Here is an 18487-nt window from a genome sequence, read left to right as displayed (position 1 = left end):
ACTAATTTGCACCGCTTAAATTGTAACATGGTTTGTCCCAGAGAACATTTTTGCCTTAATGACTCAGGCCCATATGTGTGTTAATGCAACTTGCACATAAGTTGCGTTTTTAAAAAGAGCATGCAACTTGAGCGTAGTTTCTGCCGTATTCAAATCCAAGTTTATATTAAGATACGGTTCAATTTGAATCTGGGTGTAACGACACTCTGCCTAAATAGTACTTGCAGTATCTATGCACTCAGAACAGACTGCAGTATACGCTCATGCGTATGTACAATAAAATGTTACATCAGAACACACAAAACTTTTATTTGATCATAAAATAAAATAACAGTATAATCTTTAACAGTATAATCATTTATATAAAATAAGGAAAACCGGAGCTAACCACCTTAAATTAAACTTAAATAAAATGACTAAATTACTTTATTAACAGAATTCAATAACTTTTTTATACACTACATTACATGTAGAAATATTAACAATGGAGTATAATGAATAAAAAACTATATTATAAATAACTATATTAAAGGAACTAAAGAACGTCTTTATATACTACATTATATGTACAAGTTCTTCCATCGAAGTCCTCGAGGACGGCTTATTGGCACATTTGAGAGGATAAATGAATAATGGAATAATACAGCAGTCCATGACTGAGGTCCCCGCAAGACGTGCTGATATATGTGACTGCAAAACACTGTCACAGTTTCCTGACCACCCAGCAGGTCACATATTCCAGGTCACCCGGCAGGTGCACAGGGAGAGTTAACTAACTATCACAGTTTCCCGACCACCCAGCAGGTTACATATTCCAGATTACCCAGCAGGTGCACAGGGAGAGTTAACTAACTGTCACAGTTTCCAGAGCAGCCAGCAGATGCACAGGTGTATTGCCAACTGTCACAGTTTCCAGAGGACAATGGTATTGCATAGTTGTAAATATTAAGCAGACGTTTTGCGAAATAACTCCGAACTGATGCAACCGATTATAACGCCAATCTACAGACCTTTAATTTAGTGCCCTGCTCAAACAACGGCATCATAGAAATAGGTAACTCATAAAAGTCGTACTTATGCTTTTAATATATAGATATTTTTTTAAAATATAATTTTTGTTTTTTATTTTTTTAATTTATTTACATAACTAAAGATGATTTAAATGCGTACTGTACATACAATGCGCTTTTATAGTATGTTTTAGTTGCATACGTGTACTTTTTAAGTCAAAGACTAAATTGTGTCAGTCATCACTATCAGCCGGCATTTACACCTGACATGTTGTAGGTGCAAAAGATACGGGTGAAGACAAGCATGCAAACACAAGACTTGAATTGGCTGTATTTGCATCGGAATGTCGTTATTGTACATGGTCTACATTAGTCCCCTCCTTCCCTCCCCTTTCTGCCTTGTAAGTCATAAATAGTCATAAGTGTCAGTTGCGTGCAGACTTGAAATATATGTATGTTATGGTGGTCATTGGCGTAATTCCATTTCTGGATATGCGCAGAGCTATTTCATGCAAGATACACTACACAAACAGACATACGTCCGAACATGTACGTTGCAACTTTTCTGCAGAAGTCCTAGGGTTAGTAGAGTACCAGTTAGCATATCTAGCTCTAAGGAAAAAAAAACTGCTGTAGATGAGGAGCATGTATAGTATAACTTGATTATTGGTGTTTACAGAAAGAAGGGTTCAGAATAGTACGACATTACACTATATATATACCTTACCTACTTGCAAGGTGTTTTTTTTTTACCAGTTATGACATCCAAAGAATAATAAACATTCGTGGTTGTCTCACAAATTCTTGAATATAATTGTCCTTATATATTTCATACCCAACAAGTGACAACTTCAAAAGTAATAGGAACTAGGATATTTAGTCAGAATAGTCAGCTCATCAAAAAGATAGGGAGAGTAAATTAAGTATGCATACTTCCCAACAGTCACAATTTAAGGGCTCTGTCCCACCATATCGATCAGAACAGCTTTGTCCCATGGGTGGGAAATTTCCCATGTGTTGTTTACTGCTGCTCTGCATCATGGCAGAGTAACGGTGAACTGGTGCCACAAATGGTGTTTGGAGAGGAGGGGAATAAGCCTAGCATTTCTCGTGATGTGGCCACACACCCAGTGTGACTTTACCACACCTCTGCCCGGCTTTCGGAGAGACAAATGTTAGGAGGTATGAGTATGTGCAATATGTAAACAGGTAAAAGTCATAATAACATTTCTGCCATGATACACAATGCTGCTGTCAGCCCAGTTTATGTCTTCATCAAGTCAATAACTTATGGGATAGACTTTTTTTTATTTATTACAGCATTCATGATGAACTACTAATGAATGATTTCTGATGATGATGAGTAAACAAAGCTATTATGAAACTAAATGAATGCAACTTTCTAGGTTATCCTGTATCTTGTTACGTTATCCTTTTTGGGATTTTATTGCACATGTCCTGCCTTTTCCTCAGATAAAGTTGACCTAACACATGGTAAAGCAGGGAGTAAAAACAATCATGCATGCTCTGCCATATATGTTTTCTGTATGCATTTATGTGAACACAACACAAAATGCACAAGTATTACAAGACAGAATTACAGATAATGTGGTTAATGTTTTTTTTTTAAGTGCCCTGTGTTAACTAGTAGTAAATAAAACCTATGTAAAATAGTTGGCATAATAAATGTCATGGGACATAAGCGCAAAGACAGGATGAAAACTGACGCTATGGGGTCTAATTAACATGGGTTGAAGAGCCAGAACGCCAGGGTAAACTTTGGTAAAAAGATCTTTTTTTAACTCTTTTTGTTATTTAACAAAGAGTTAACATATTAAAAATCATAGAATTCTCCAGCATTTACCTAATCACCAAAGCTTTTTGCAGCACCATAACACCATCTCAGAATGGCATTACTTGTCTTTTTCAATGGGATCCAGCTGAAGCCTCTCTAGCGTCGCTGGATTCCTCATGCGCATAGCACTTTCTCCATTTGCTGGCAGCGTTAGACTGCCATTGAATTGAAAATACTTTGCTGAGGGCTCCCAGAGCAATAGTAAATTGTAGTGGTACTTCATTAGCTAGTGCTGTGATTTGCAGTAATGCATATTGATGGCTACCATGCTGGGGTCATAAATAGACCCCTTAGACCTTGAATGGGTACCACTAGACAGCACATGATGTTTGCAAGCCAAGTAGATATAAGGATCAAGAGGAAAGAATTAGGGCCCAACACATGCACAGTCTGATGGTTTGGACAATAGTTAAAAAATGTGCTTTCAATCTGGCTGTGATTATTATTGTTGTAATGGTTCAGTGTTGAACTGAAGCTGCATTTATTACTCAATTTGCTGCTTTCTTGCATCACTTTAAGGATTTTTATTTAACCCTTATGTTTTTACTCTGCTGTGTATTTCATCAAATTGTCATTTGTTAAATGTTTGTTACTAGTTAACTGTTTTATGTTGGCAGATCTCATAGGATGTTAGATTGCCTGTCAAATTTGCCTTTGAACTGTCAAGGGGTGTAGAACAGCCATTGACACACAAAATTGAAAACTAATTGAAATGCAGAAAAACTTGGCGTCCTGTGCGCTTTTGGTTAATTTACTATGCCAAGAAATAAAACGATTGGAGCTGTAAGCTAAGCTGACAAACAATTGCAAATCCATTATTCTTCTTGATTATTTGCACAAACTAATAGGCAATACTGTCCTTTAAACTAGAAAGTTCAATAGACATATTAAAAGTATCCACACTTAAAGTTCTAGTCACGAATTACATCAATGGTATTCATATGGAATACAGTGAATACAAATGAATGTGAATATAAGCTTTGGCAATCTGTCATGATGGTTGGTATTTAAAATTTAACAACAGTATTTGAAGTAATACTATAAGGAGTCTACGAAAGGTTGATTTGCAAAAATGGTGATACAAATTGCTATATTTAATGATGTACTTGACAATTTGCTAATAACCAACTCTGATAAATGCAAATTGACCGATAAATTAACATTTTTCTAAACCATCTGCCCCAAAATTTGTAGGACATCTCAAAATCTTTACAATCAATGATTTTTTAAATGCTAAGTGTAGAATATGGAGAATATATTAAGGATCAGTTTAGTAAATCACTATGAACATATGGACATCAATAAAATAGTTTCAAACACTCAGGATTGCTTTAATGGGTGTAATGCCCTGATGGTAGACCTACAACTGTGACAATAAATTGGCAACTGACTTTGGATAAGTTTTGCCATCCTATGAATCAACTTAACTATAAATTATAATTAGGAATGTTCACTCACCCCCGTCTTTTGGTTTTGGCAAAACCACCCTCACGTGTTTTGGTTTTGGTTTTGGATCTGTACTTTTTGTCAAAAATTGCTAAAATCACATAATTTGGCTCTTTTTTTGTCCCTACAGTATTATTAACCTCAATAACATTAGTTTCCAGTTATTTCCAGTCAATTTTATCCACCTCACAGGTCACAATATTTTTTTCATTCAGTTTAGGTCAAAAGACTGAAGCGAGCTGGCTGGTCACTAAGCAACAGAGCAATGGCACAAACACACGGCAGTTTATAGCACATGTATGAAACATTACCACACAGCAGTAGCAGGAAAGAAAAGTGGTGCAAGATTGAATTGTCCTTGGGCCCTCCCACCCACCCTTATGTTGGATATTAAAATGGTAATGTACTGTATAACAAACCAAGCACTTCAGCAACAAGGGATACCACTTTTGTGGCTGAAGTGCTTGGTTTGTTTAGGGCCCCACAAAACAAGCTACCAATAGGCTTAAGGCAGCTAAGCTAACAGTGCTGTCAATGAACTCTGCAGTGGCAAGTAATGCACCAGTGGAAGGTGTTCTTGCCAGTGATAATAAGAAGGCCATTGTCATGCCTGTGCATAATACAAAAAAATCCACTTCTTATGTGTGGAAATATGTTTACCCAAATCCTGACAACAGTTGTCTAGCCATTTGTAGCGATTGTAAAGCCACAGTCAGTAGAGGTAGGGACCTTAACCATCTAGGAATCTCATCCATGTTACGCCATTTGAAGGGAGTTCATGGAAAGCTTTTGGAAAAATCAGAAACATATGCTAAAAAAATAACAACAAGCAGTCCAGCATCAGCTAGCTCCATTCTCTCACCTGCAATCGACACCACCAACACCTTCATTATCAATATCCACACTAGTGATCAGATTTAGTCTTTCATCCAAGTTGCTAAGGCTAGATGACTTCTCCCCTATCCAGAATTCCGCAGTAGAATCCTTGGGTGTTAGGCCCGCTGCTGCTGCTCCTGCTGCTGGGGAGGATCTTCATCCCAGAAACAGACCAACAAAAGGTCTACTAGTAGTTTAAAACAAGAATTGGCTGTTAAACAATCCTTTGCAAGAGGAAGCAAGTATGCCATCTGTCACCCAGTCGCACAGCGGATCAAAGACCCCCATGGCAACTATGCTAGTATTAGATCTGCGTCCAATATCCACTATTAATGCAACAGGTATTAGACAACTAATTGAGGTCCTGTGTCCCTGTTACCAAATTCCATCTCAACACCATTTTATTAGACAAGAAATTCCTCACCTGTACCAAGAGGTTACAAAAACCTAATTATTGGGCTACAAAATGCTACCCACTGTACACTTAATCACAGAATGTGGACAAGCGGAACTGGGCAAACTAAAGATTATATGACTATGACAGCTCACCAGAATGGTGAATCTCCTTCAGCAGCAGGAACAGCAGCAGCATCTAACAAACTACCCCAGATCTTTCAGAGGCAGGATAGTCTGTGTATCATCGGCTTCACTAAGAGGCATACCGCTGACAACCTGTTAGAAAAACTAAGGGATGTCATTGCAACATGGCTTATCCTGCTTGGACTCTACTTAGGATATGTGATTTCTGATAACGCCACTAATATTGTTGTCAGGTGCCGTCCCCGCACCTTCACTCTGTGCCGGGGACGGGCGTCTGTATCCGACTCCTCACGCCCCGCTGCTAGGCAATGGGACGAATGACGTATTTCCGCCCGGCAGTCGGACGCATGCACGGGGGCTCGCGTCCCATTGCCTAGCAACGGGCCGCTTTTCCTTCTACCTGATCCCCGCTCTCCAATAGGCAGCTGGCTCTCCCTATATCAGGAAGTCTCTGGCACCATTAGGGTGCCAGAGTATCGTGGTATGGTTCCCCTGCTCCAGCGTCTCCCAGCGCTCAGCTATTTTTGGACTGACCTCTTGGCTCCTGACCCGGCTTGTCTGACACTCCCTACGGATCTCCCTTGGGCTTTATCCTCCTCTTTGGCTTTGACCCCGGACCGTCTGACCTCGCTTTTGTGTGCCTCCTCTGTACTGCGCAGCCTGCCCGGTTTGACCTTGGATCTCCTCACTACGTTTCTGCCTGATCCCTATACCATCCTACCTCTGGTCAGTACAGCACCTCTTACCAGCACCACTTCACTGGTGGCTTACCCGGAGGGCCGCGACCTGCGTACTCCTGCAGTGAATTCCAAACTTCCTTGCGGTCCCTGGTGAAAACCAGGAGTACGTTTAGACTCCGCGCCTCCAGTTTAGCTGTGCCAATACCAGCAAGTGGCCTCTACGTTGAACCGTGACAATTGTGAGATCATTACAGCGGTATGAATTCCATCACATTCCCTGTTTTGCTCACACAATTAGCTTTATAAAAAATGACAGGGACATGCAGGAGATGCTGTCTGTGGCCCGAAAAATTGCGGAACATTTTTGGCATTCAGCAACAGCATGTAGGAGATTGCAGCAACTGCAAAAAGAATTGAATTTGCCCTGCCACCAACTTAAGCAAGAGGTGGTAACAAGGTGGAATTCCACCCTTTATATGCTTCAGAGGATAGAGGAACAGCGAAAAGCCATCCAAGCTTACTCAACAAGTCATGACATTTGGAAAGGAGGGGGAATGTACTTTAGTCCAGTGCAGTGGAGAATACTTTCCGTGTTGTGCAAGGTGCTGAAACCATTCAAAGTAGTCACCTGTGAAGTGAGTTCAGACACTGCTAGCTTGAGTCAAGGGATTCCGCTAATTAGACTTTTGGAAAAGAAGCTCGAGAAATTGTAGAAGGAGATGAAACAAAGCAATTCCGTTAAGTATGTCAAACTTGTAGATCAAGTACTTTATTTGCTTTACCTGGATCCAAGAGTTATCAACATTTTGAAATCTGATCACTACAATTTGGTATAATTGGTATCAAAAGAAAAGAGAAACAATTTTGGTGACAGTGCTTGATCCTTGGTTTAAGAGCTATGTCTTCTGTTTCTTTTCAACTGACCCAAATCTCAAGAGATGCAGTGAGCTCCTGGTGAGCAAGCTGACAGCTGAAGTGGTACATGACACAACAATGTCTCCTCCTTCAGTTTCTCAGGCTACTGCTGCTAGGAAAAAATTTAGCTTTCCCAAGAGACCCAGTGGTGATGCAGATGAGTCAGCACAACATTTTGACATTTGGTCTGGTGTAAAAGAATTGCAGAAAATTTGTGACACCTCTGCCGTAACTCCACCTGATCCTACTATTAACATCCAAAGAATTGTCCCTTTACATACTGGGAGGAAAAAAAGGCAAATTGGAGACCCATGTACAAACTTGCTTTGCAGTACCAAAGCTGCCCACCCTTCAGTGTGTACTCAGAAAGAGTTTTCTGCAAAGTCGGGAATCTAGTCAGCGATCGGCGTAGGAGGCTACGTACTAAAAATGTAGAAAAGATAATGTTCATCAAAATGAACTACAATTTCCACGAAGAAGGCCTTCACTGGCAATTACATGAAAGTACAGAAACACATCCTGTTTCTGTGTGAGCAATGGTACTGGAGACTGGAGAGTGACAAGAACACTGCTAACCCTGTTTCTGTGTGAGCAATGGCACAGACCAATAGCACTGGAGACTGGAGAGTGACAAGACCACTGCTACCCCTGTTACTCTTTGAGCAACGGCACTGGAGACTGGAAAGTGACAATAACACTGCTACCCCTCCTGTTTCTGTGTGAGCATTGGCATGGAGCAATGGCACTGGAGAGACTGGAGAGTGACAAGGACGCTGCTAACCTTCTTGATTTTGTATAAGCAATGGCACTGAGTAATGGCACTGGAGACTGGAGAGTGACATGAACACAGCTATCCCTCCTGTTTCTATGTGAGCAGTGGCACAGAGCAGTGGCATTGGAGAGACTGGAGACTGACAAGAATGCTGCTACCCCTCCTTTTTCTTTGTGAATAATGGCACTGGGGACTGAAGAGTGATAAGAACGCTGCTACCCCTCCTGTGTCTGTGTGAGCAATGGTGCCAGATCTCCTAGGGAGGTAGGTAGTTATGGAATCCAAATCCTGCGAGATCTGAGGACGTCATAATGACGTTTTACCTCAATGTTAATTCTGAGGAAGCGGGAAAGTACCGACGAACTTGCAGTGTTCGGTTTTTAGAGAACCGAGCCTGCGCATATCTAATTATAATAGATTGGACTTATTGAACTTTAGGGGGCTATTTATCAATGGGACAATTTGGCTTCACAAGATGCTGAGAATACAGAGCGATGTTCAGTAATAGATATAAACAAATGTGTGTACTATAAAATGTTATAAAGAAGTCTGTATTTCCCTCCATTCAGTGACAAAAGCACCAAAGGTATGCTGAGATTTAATAGCTTTGACTATGCTAATCATATCACTGACTTACATCATAAATAGCCTATGTAATGTCATTCAGTTTATGTATAAGAGTTAATGCTTAACTCAAAACAGTCTCTGAGCTGCTTATCTGTTGTATATATTCTATTTATATTTCTGTGACTATGGGATCTATTTATTAAAGAGAGAAAAACCTTAAATACAGCGAAAATAACAAACACATTTTTGGGCCTCTTGGTATTCATCAAAGTCCACTGGCTGATGAAGCCTATTGCTATATCTTACAGGGATGCCTACTTATGGACCACAGTGTCTGTCTGGATTTCGTAGAAAGTGATGGAAAAAATGCTTTATTTTCTTCCTTTTAATAGTATTCTTTTTTTTTTTTTTTTGCTAAATTTATATATTCTTTTATTAAGTAATCTGGATTTGGAAGAACAAAGCCAGTGTGCATTTGCAAGGGACCCTGCACTGGCCTGGTGAGCGGTAGGACTCCTCTTACCGCTGCCAGCCAGTATCGATGGGAAGCTGAGCTGCTCAGGTGACATTTTATTGCTAAATAGAGACACAAAAGGTTTTCTATTGCTGCGATAAGTAGCTATCTATTTGATAAATAGATCCATAAGATGCTGGGTTTAATGCCTCATTGTGTAAAGTAATCTAAATTTCTTTCTAAAAAAAATGGTACCTACACCCAAATAACCTAAGTTTTTCAAAACATGAAAATTCTGATAAAATTAAAAAACAACATTGTTCACAATTTCGTTGTGTATATGAAAAATACATTATTGAACTCAACGTTCCACTGGTACAAATTATACTGTCAGGAAGTTTGTTCTCATTCAATTGAAAAGCAAATATACTGCTCTCTCTCTTCTAAGAGAACACATATCAAGACCCAATACAGTTCAAGAAGATAAACCTAAATGGGAATAGAAAACTTATTAATCTCAAAAGAAGACTGTTTCAAAATTGAAAAATGAATAATAGATTTATTTCAGCAAAATAATATATTTTTGAGTTTGGACATTTTTTTATCACAAATAGAAAAATCAGACACCAGCAACTGCCAAGTTCTATTTCTACAACCTGGTACAGATTGAATATAAGTTTACTACAACATCTGATTTATATCTTTTTTTCATTTGTGATATTATATCATAACCAAACTGGAAATGTATTATTATGCTGTGAGAATTGTATGATATAGTTTGTCATAGTCTCCCTTTAATATTAAAACACAACATCAATGTGACCAAAAATATGATATTGTAAATAGCCTTCCAAATAACAACAGGTATCTATTATCTGGAAAATAATTTTTATTGTCAATTGGATCACCATGTCTAAAACATAGTTAAATACATTGATTAAATTACCACCTATCTTTTCACACTTTCCCATCATTAAATTGTGTTCCAGTGCTCCTCGCACTGGGCCTGATTCATCAAGGCACACATTCTGAGCGCAGCTCGCAATTAGTAATAAATGTGTGTATTTTAGCTTTGCACACTCCTGAATTCATCAAGACACAGATCTCTAGAAACGTGTGCTATTGAATTCCTGTGTATGTCTGCTGTGCTCTACTATACAAGATGCTGCAGGATACGTCCAATACCTATGTGGACTATAAATTCCCATAAGAACAAACAGAAAAAAAAATGATTAAATGAATGTCACCTGGTAATAATATAGGCTTTAGTGATAGAACAGTTACAAAAAAGTGATATTTTATTTATTTTGTTTCCCATTAAAAACATTAGGATGATATTAATGTTTGTTGACTATAAAATACATTTTTACAGTTGTTCCTGATTGCAGACACATGTTCTAGCATGCATACGATACTGACAACACTACTGATCAGGACTTAGACTGCCCCTGTATTTGGTGCAAGACATATGGTAGATAAACAAGTAACTTTGAGATGGCCAGAGCTTGATTCAGACATGGCTGCGTGTGCAGGGCTGCCAAGAGGAATTCAGGGCCCCGTTACAGTGGAGAATTTTTTTCCGCAGTGGCTATGGCGGGAGTGGTCATTCAATTGGGCGTGGCTATGGCTGGAGTGGTCATACAATTGGGCGTGGCTATGGTGGGAGTGGTCATACAATTGGGCGTGGCTATGCATCATTGGGGCTCATGTCTACCAGGTTGAAAGCGCTAGTCCACCCGCCTGCCGAAAAATACCTGCTTTGCTGTGTACACCATTGGCATAAGGGTGCAGCGCCCGCTTGCCGGAGCATGACATATGTCCAAGCAGCAAAGACTAGCAGGCTAAAGGCACCAGTGTACACATCAATATATGTAGTAGTGACCAGCCATGGGCATACCATGGTAGCATGTGTTACTTGGCCCAGTAGATGAGACGGACCATCATGGCCCTGTGTAGCTGCCACACATTTTACTCAGCTCCCCTTTGCCATCCTCTCTAAGAACTGTGCTTAGAGGAGAATAAACTGGTGCCCATATGTCCGGTGTCCCTGTTCAGTTGGAAGCTTAATGAGTTGCTTGCTATGCGACCAACGACACCACTTCTGGTGCCCCAGAACAATGTATGAATGAGCTGGCATTCTGTGGCAGCAATTACATTCTGCTCAAAGGAGAAGGGGGGATAGATATACTCACTTTCTCTATAACCAGGAACTGCAGACCAGCACACAGTATTTATAGTTATGTCCAAACCATTATACCCAGCAATGAGCAGAACAGTGTCCCTTTAACACACTCTACCAATCACATGACCACTTGTGATCCACAATGACATGGCTAGGTCTTATTATCAGCATTACAGAAATCCTGCAATGGTCATCAATAGCAAGGCATGCCCTACTACAATAATGTGTATAAGATACAGAGAGAGATAAAACACACAAATGAATATAAATGCCTGGTTTGTAACCATTAAGGGAGCTTTTACAATACAAAGCTAATTTCCAAATGCTTATCTTGAAAACAAACTAATATCCAATGCATTCCATTCCCAGGAGGCAAATTGTGGCTCAACATAATTCTACTTACAATGTTCCCTGTTCCCTGCTGCCTGCAGCCTGCACCCTGCACCAAAAACAGCGCTATGACTCGCGCTCCTTACAGGTGCGGTCACAGGCTGTAAACAAGCTCCACAAAGTCACGCAAGAGCACAGTCTCGTATGGCGTCATCGCATTGGCGGATTGGACTGTGCGCCGCGGCCGGCACAACTACTGAGGTGCACCCCCGAACCCGAAACCTACCCCTACTAACCCCCCCCCCCCATAACATGGAAAAAGTTTTGAAGAAAAAAAAATGTTAAAAAAATTTTCTTTTTATAAAAAAAAAAAAAAAAAAGGAAAAGTCAGTGCAGCCACGGGCCCCCTGGCATACCCAGGCCCAGGTAAATAGTAATCGCCCCCCCCCCTCTCGGCGGCCCTGTGCGTGTGCTCGAACTTGGCACACTTACTGTAAATTGGCTACGGAAAAACACCCCTTCCAACCCATTCACTCCGCAAAATCGTAGGCTGTACTAAGTGTCTGTCAGGATCTGCCTCGCTTTCCTCTGCAGCATCGTGTCAGGATGCTGCTTCATCTCAGCAGCTCCTGTCTCTGGGATTGGATTGGACTTTATTATTGTGTTTCACTGAATGTATTATCCGGCAGTACCTCTGATCCACCAGAGGTGCTGCTATTGTGCTCTGCTTCTCTATCTTTTTGGAGTTAACTTGTTGCATTAATTATTTCCTGCTCCTATTTATACCTCTCACTCTTTCCTGTGCTGGTCATTGTTGTTGTTATATGTTGCTGTGCTGTTCCTTGTTGTACTCCTGGTTCACCTGTGCCCTGGGATTTCTACAAACTACCTATTTACCTAAATCAGTCCCTGTTCTATATCTACACAATCCGGCTTGTACCATACTGCACTTTCTGGAAACATTTCACCAATAAATATTGTGTATTTCACCATATTCCGGGCTCCAGAGCTTTTATTTTCTGCATTGAAATGTGACAGTGTCCTTACTAAGTGTCTATACAAAGACGCATCAGACAGGGCGAGCTTACTGGCCCATGGTCTGGCTCTGGCCATGCGCAGAGTCATGTGCGCACGATATGCTCAATACCGTGCCTTCATTAATCAGGATCACTGACTGTTGGAGGAGTCGCTTGATAACTTGGTCTATATGCATGACAAAACCAGCGAACTGAAACTGACAAAATTAGTGAACAGAAACAATTACTTACTTTTTTATTTTTACTTTCTGCTGCTGTGCCCCAGAGCAGTTGCATGGACTGCTATGGTTATTGCAGCCTAAAAGTTCAAATACCAAACTAGAGTATACAGTCTACAGAAACTGTGGATAGACAAAGTTAGTAACAAAATTTAATGATAGGTGGTTACATTCAAATATATAATGTCTCCCTCATTTGTAATAAATCTTCTGTAATGCTTATTATTCTCTTGTGTGTGCTACTTTTAGTAATCTGTACACTTTTATTGTTTTATAAGTCTTCCTGTCATATTTACCAACTCTCACAGAATGTCCAAGTGGCTACCGGAATACTGGGAAACCTTCTGGACTCAAGTGTGGGGGTCATTATAAAGACTGGATGACTGACATAATTTCACTCAATCACTGCTTTAGGCACCCCATAACCTTTGGCTTCCTAGGCCTCTGGAATCGGGGTGTGGCTGCATCACAATGGGGTTGTGGCACTTCTAAAGTGCTAGGCTGCCCATAACCATTCCTGCCCTTCTCCAGCAACAACCCCGATATGCCACATGCACCTGGTACTGTGGTGAGCCTAACATTCTCAGCAGTTGACACAAAAGTCCTGACTGTCGGGACAGTCGCCCAGAATTGGGACTGTCCTGCCTGAATCAGGACAGTTGGTAGGTATGAGCTACCTTCCAATATATTAGAGTAAGGTTAGGAACACACTGGAGATTTTTCCAACCAATCTGTTATCTACAATGATTGCACCTACGACTGAAGGATCGACCAGTCAAGCAATACATGCATACACACTACACACGATATACTTTCAGTTCTGTGCTCTTCATCTCATCCTATAGTCATTTAGAGAATGACAGCACAATATACATTCATTTATTCATTCCTGTTACACTGATTAACCGCCTTGTTATAGCTATCCACATGTCATAGCGAATTTCGTTAACTTCTGTGACCCTGAAATTAAATATTCAGTCTCAGTACAAATGAATGAATTATTCCATCTACAGCACTCTTTACATTTAGTCACCAGGACATATTTATTACCAGCATCGGCTGAAAAGACCATGACTCTGTAAACTCTATGAGTGCATGCACACTACATGATTGAAAGGTGATTGGAATGAGATTATTAAACAGTACAACCAACCAAATGAAATGACAATCGTCACTTTGAAATGACTTTCATTCTTTGTGTAGGTATACACACTAACGCGATCTGTGACCGAGCGGTCGTTTATTGGGTGATTGGCCTGATAATCAGCTGAAAAACCTCCAGTGTGTACCTAGCCTTAGTATATATGGCAGATAAATAGTAACACATGATAAATGATTGTCATACTGTTTGTGATATTTAGCTGTGTGTTTTAGAACTATTATTAGTTTATGCTTAGCCACTCTGTTTAGTTTGCCAATTTCTGCTAATTGTGCAGCCTTTGCTATACTGGTATTGTAATAACCTTTGTTAGAAATGATGAGGAAAGACAGTTGAAGTATTATTTGATGGAATACAGTTATGAATTGTACAAAGTACCTAATGGAAAGACATTATTGGGCCTGGGGATGTACAAGCGTGCAGATCTGCATTCCACATCATCAGTTTTTTGCAGCTGTTGTTAGAAATGCAGCCAATGCCTATAATGACTAGACATTTTCAGCAATAGGCAAAATTTTATATGTACAATTAAAATTGCTTATCAAATAAAGTCTTAGGCACGTTGTGAGCTAACTAACAGATAAGTGCAGAACAGAACACTTACATCTGGTCCAAATGAAGTATTTTAATACACATGTAATAGAAACAAAAATAATTTCTACAACAGTTTGATGTAGTGACATGCCTAGCAAGTATACATATAAGTATATAATATAATAGAATATAATATATAAATGTTCTACTTAATAAGAAGCATTGCATTTCGGAAATAAAGTAAAATTAACAGATTAGAGGTTCTTTCAATTTGCAGCACATTTTCCAATCCCACCCACTTTATATCAGTTCTTGTGATGCAATTTAATACATTATTTCCTAACTTATCAACTTGTGGCATCTGCTCCCTAGGTTTTCTTCAGAGGGATTCAGAGACTCCTTTAACTTATATATAAACTGTGTCTGTCTAGTGCAACAGGTGTACAGTTGAAAATATAAACTTAGATTTCATCTTCGGTATCTTAGAGGTTGTGCAAAACAGGGCGTTTGAAGGCGAGGCTCTACAGCTTTCTGCTAAACACAGTATAACCCACAAAATGTGCAATCCCCAACCCTAGGTTTACAGTGTGTTTAATACATAGCCCTATACATCAATACAATTGATGACACCTTATAGAATACTTACCTACTTTTGAAGGCAGCTGTGCGGGAGGGGGTCCGTCGAGGGGGGCGTAGCTACGCGTTGTGCACCGTTAGGCTCCTCCCCTGTCAATCTTAGGCAATCCCGGCAGGAGGTGGGGCCATGATGGCGCATTTAGCCCCGCCCCCAACATCTACAACAACGGGGACAGCTGGATCCGGGATTTTTGCCTGCTCTCTCGGGAGTTCGGGAGAACTCCCAAAAATTCGGGAGTCTCCCAGTCATTCCGGGAGAGTAGGCAACTATGCCATATAGTCTAGAAATCATTGACTTTAATAACTTCCATAGGTATTAGTTTGACATTTATGCTGCAAAACAATTGAAACATGAAAGGTCAACAATATTAAATCATAATCTACTTTTTTAACAAACCTAAATATTGTTATTGATTTGAATTGCTTTGCCCGAAAAAATATATTTGCTGAACAACGGTTTAGTTTTTAAGACATGAAGCAAACAAATAATTTTGCCATGTTGCTGATTCTTGATAAATTATTCAGAGCTCATCTTTCCTGTTGAATAACGTTGTATACTTTATTTTTTCAATTTACAGCTTTGGAACAATTATTTTCATCTGGCTGTGGCTTTCATTACTCAATATTCTCTACAGCTTGAGAATTTCTCTCATGATAAGCGCAATGAAATTCTGGACAAGTAGGTTTTGACTTTTTCCATTAAAATTGACATATTTGATGTACTGTAAGAATGCCGGGCTTATGTGCTGCTTCTGCACACTGAGCGCTAATAGGTCCACCAGACGGCAGCCTTATGTGCTGGCTGAGGTACCCATTGCCTCCACGACTTTCTAATTATATAGGCAAACAACTGGGAAATAACATGTGTACTTTAATTTAAATAAACACACAGGAGTTAATATAAATACAGGTAACAAAAGACAGGGAGTTCACCGAACATAGAGCCTACTACTGACGGAAAGGGGTGCAAAGCAGGATTATCCTGTATATACAACATACCAGACACCTTGATGGTGCTGTTCAAAGGTGCAGCAACTTATAGCAACCAATGAAATTCTATCATCATTCCAATGCAGTTTGGATAACGGAAAAAAAATCTATTTGTCATTGTTAACAGCAAATTTGTGCTTATGACATTATGGGGCCTTTTTAAGAAATGGAGAGAAACCCCCTTCTCTGGCGAAAATTGGAGTTTTTTTGCCAGATTTAATATAATGTGAACCTGAATAAAGTGAAAACTGTAAGTAGATAAAGAAAACCAAATAGCAACTATTCTGATTAATAGTATTATTGATCAAAGCAAAACTCAATTTGATGCTTCTTGATTACAAATAATGAGCTATTCCCTCTTCCTTATGTTCTTCATTTGTTGATTTTCTTGAATGTAGCACTGTATTTGTACAGTACCTAATCCCTAAAATAACAGTCTGTCCAAAAGCTTTTTGTATGTCAGGCATTTAGAATGTTATTGCATGTCATCAACTTCTAATTAATTGGTTGGGACCAGAAAATGTGTGTTTCTAGCAGTTGTGTGCCCTTCTCCATTGAAGAAATTGTAAAATGTATGTTTTCACTTCAGGTACGAAGATATGAGGTGCTTAATAGGATTTGCAATTCGTGACATGTGGTACAAGCTTGGTAAGTGTGACAAACAATAGAGGCGTTTAATGTATTTACCAAAATGCTGTGTAACACTATTCACTGCTGTCTGTAACCCATTACTCAAACTCAGCTGTGCCCATATTGGAACTTGATGGGAATTGGCTTGCTAACACTAACACTCATCTGTATTTTTAAGTAGAAATACATATTACTTTGTCCATTAAATGGAGTGAAACATCAGAATCAAACTAGACATCTATCTGGAATGCAGTGAACAGATCTTGTGATTTGCTTAAGTTAGCACCACGATGACATAAGGGCTTCGCAGAGTTGGCCGCAGCATGTTGTGGCCGCTGGGGTAGGTCTTTAGCGTAATCCGAAAGTGAGGGAGTAAGGTCTAGTAGCAACTTAGCCAGGAACCAATATAACAGAGGAGGGATAAGATTCCAGGAAACCAGGGAATGGATGCTTGGGGCAAACCAATGTTTCCAACACAAGAAGGTAATTTCAGTAGAAGTCCCTCAGACAGACAAGGATGAATTAGAGAGACAATAAGTATAAATACTGAGGCCAAATGGTAACTAACAGACATACGCGTTCTGTCCCTCTAATGGTTCACAGAACGTGGTTAAATAGAATGCCCAAATGTGCAGGGGGCGGGGAGGAGGCATGAACGGTCATGTGACCGCAACTATGAAGTTCAGCAAGATGTTGGCCAGGAGTGGTCGCCACTGCAGAGAATAAGACCTGGTGGTGTCGCAAAGAGGATCCAGTGAAGTGCACTGATGAGGGGTGAATGATAAAAGATGAACAACAAGTGACAAGCAGTGAGGGAAGAGTGATGAGTGATAAGGAACAAGTCATTAGTGACAAATTAAAAGAGATAAGTGATGATTGACAAATAAGAAGTGATAAGACATATAGTACAAGTCATGAGGGACTCCCAAGAAGTCATACTATTGTGTGAGTCATGATGTGTCACGAGCCGTGGCGGCTCCTGGCACCGGCGTGACTCGCTCTCTTCTCTGGCCCAGCGTCCTGGCCGTTGTCATGACAACCGGGACGTCACCTTCGGTTTGTCCAGGCCGTTGCCAAGGCAACGGTCGGGACGCTCTCTCACTGAAGCGCCGCGTCCCGGCATCCAGGTCAGCCAGCCGCGTGCGCAAATGAGGTGTTAGCTTTAGCCTCAGGGGGCTAATTATCCCTGCTGTGCCCCATCATTTTCATTGGTCAATACCGGTATTTTAGGCAGGAAGGGGCAAGCCTCCCTGCCGGTTATAGTCCCTGCTTCCTAGCATACTCCTCCTGCTGTGTTGCTGCTCCTGTTATTGTTATTACCGTTGCTGACCCCTAGCCTGGGTACTGACGCTGTTGATTTGCCTGTGACCCTGACCTCTTGCTCGGATTACTGACGCTGCTGAATTGCCTGTGACCCTGAAACCTTTGGATCCTCACTCCGCTTCTTTGTTAAACACCTGCGCTACTTTCTCAGGTTGTCAGCTCCTACTTCTAGAGAACAAGACCTGGGGGCATCCAAGTACCTGTGAGCGCGTCTAGCTCTACGGGAAAGGCAATTGCTATAGGCGAAGACCTCCGAACGGTTCTAGGAGTTGATGCCTGGGGCGTGAGCCCTAACATGATGTTGTGTATTTTATTTATTATTATTATTATTAT

The 18487-nt window shown here is 40.4% G+C and overlaps 1 protein-coding gene across 2 annotated transcripts in view; it reads left to right on the top strand.

The window, feature by feature from the left end:
• The window catches only part of DOCK2 (dedicator of cytokinesis 2), a 699501-nt gene that overhangs the window by 526724 nt on the left and 154290 nt on the right, over positions 1 to 18487 (top strand). For both annotated transcript variants that reach the window (XM_075209814.1, XM_075209813.1), the window contains exons 31-32: positions 15790 to 15890; positions 16791 to 16849. In XM_075209814.1, coding sequence (XP_075065915.1) covers positions 15790 to 15890; positions 16791 to 16849 — 160 coding nt within the window. The remainder of the gene's footprint in view (positions 1 to 15789; positions 15891 to 16790; positions 16850 to 18487) is intronic.

Source organism: Mixophyes fleayi, chromosome 4 (genome assembly GCF_038048845.1).
Source record: "Mixophyes fleayi isolate aMixFle1 chromosome 4, aMixFle1.hap1, whole genome shotgun sequence".
NCBI lineage: Eukaryota > Metazoa > Chordata > Amphibia > Anura > Limnodynastidae > Mixophyes > Mixophyes fleayi.
This window is presented reverse-complemented; position numbering and strand designations above follow the sequence as displayed.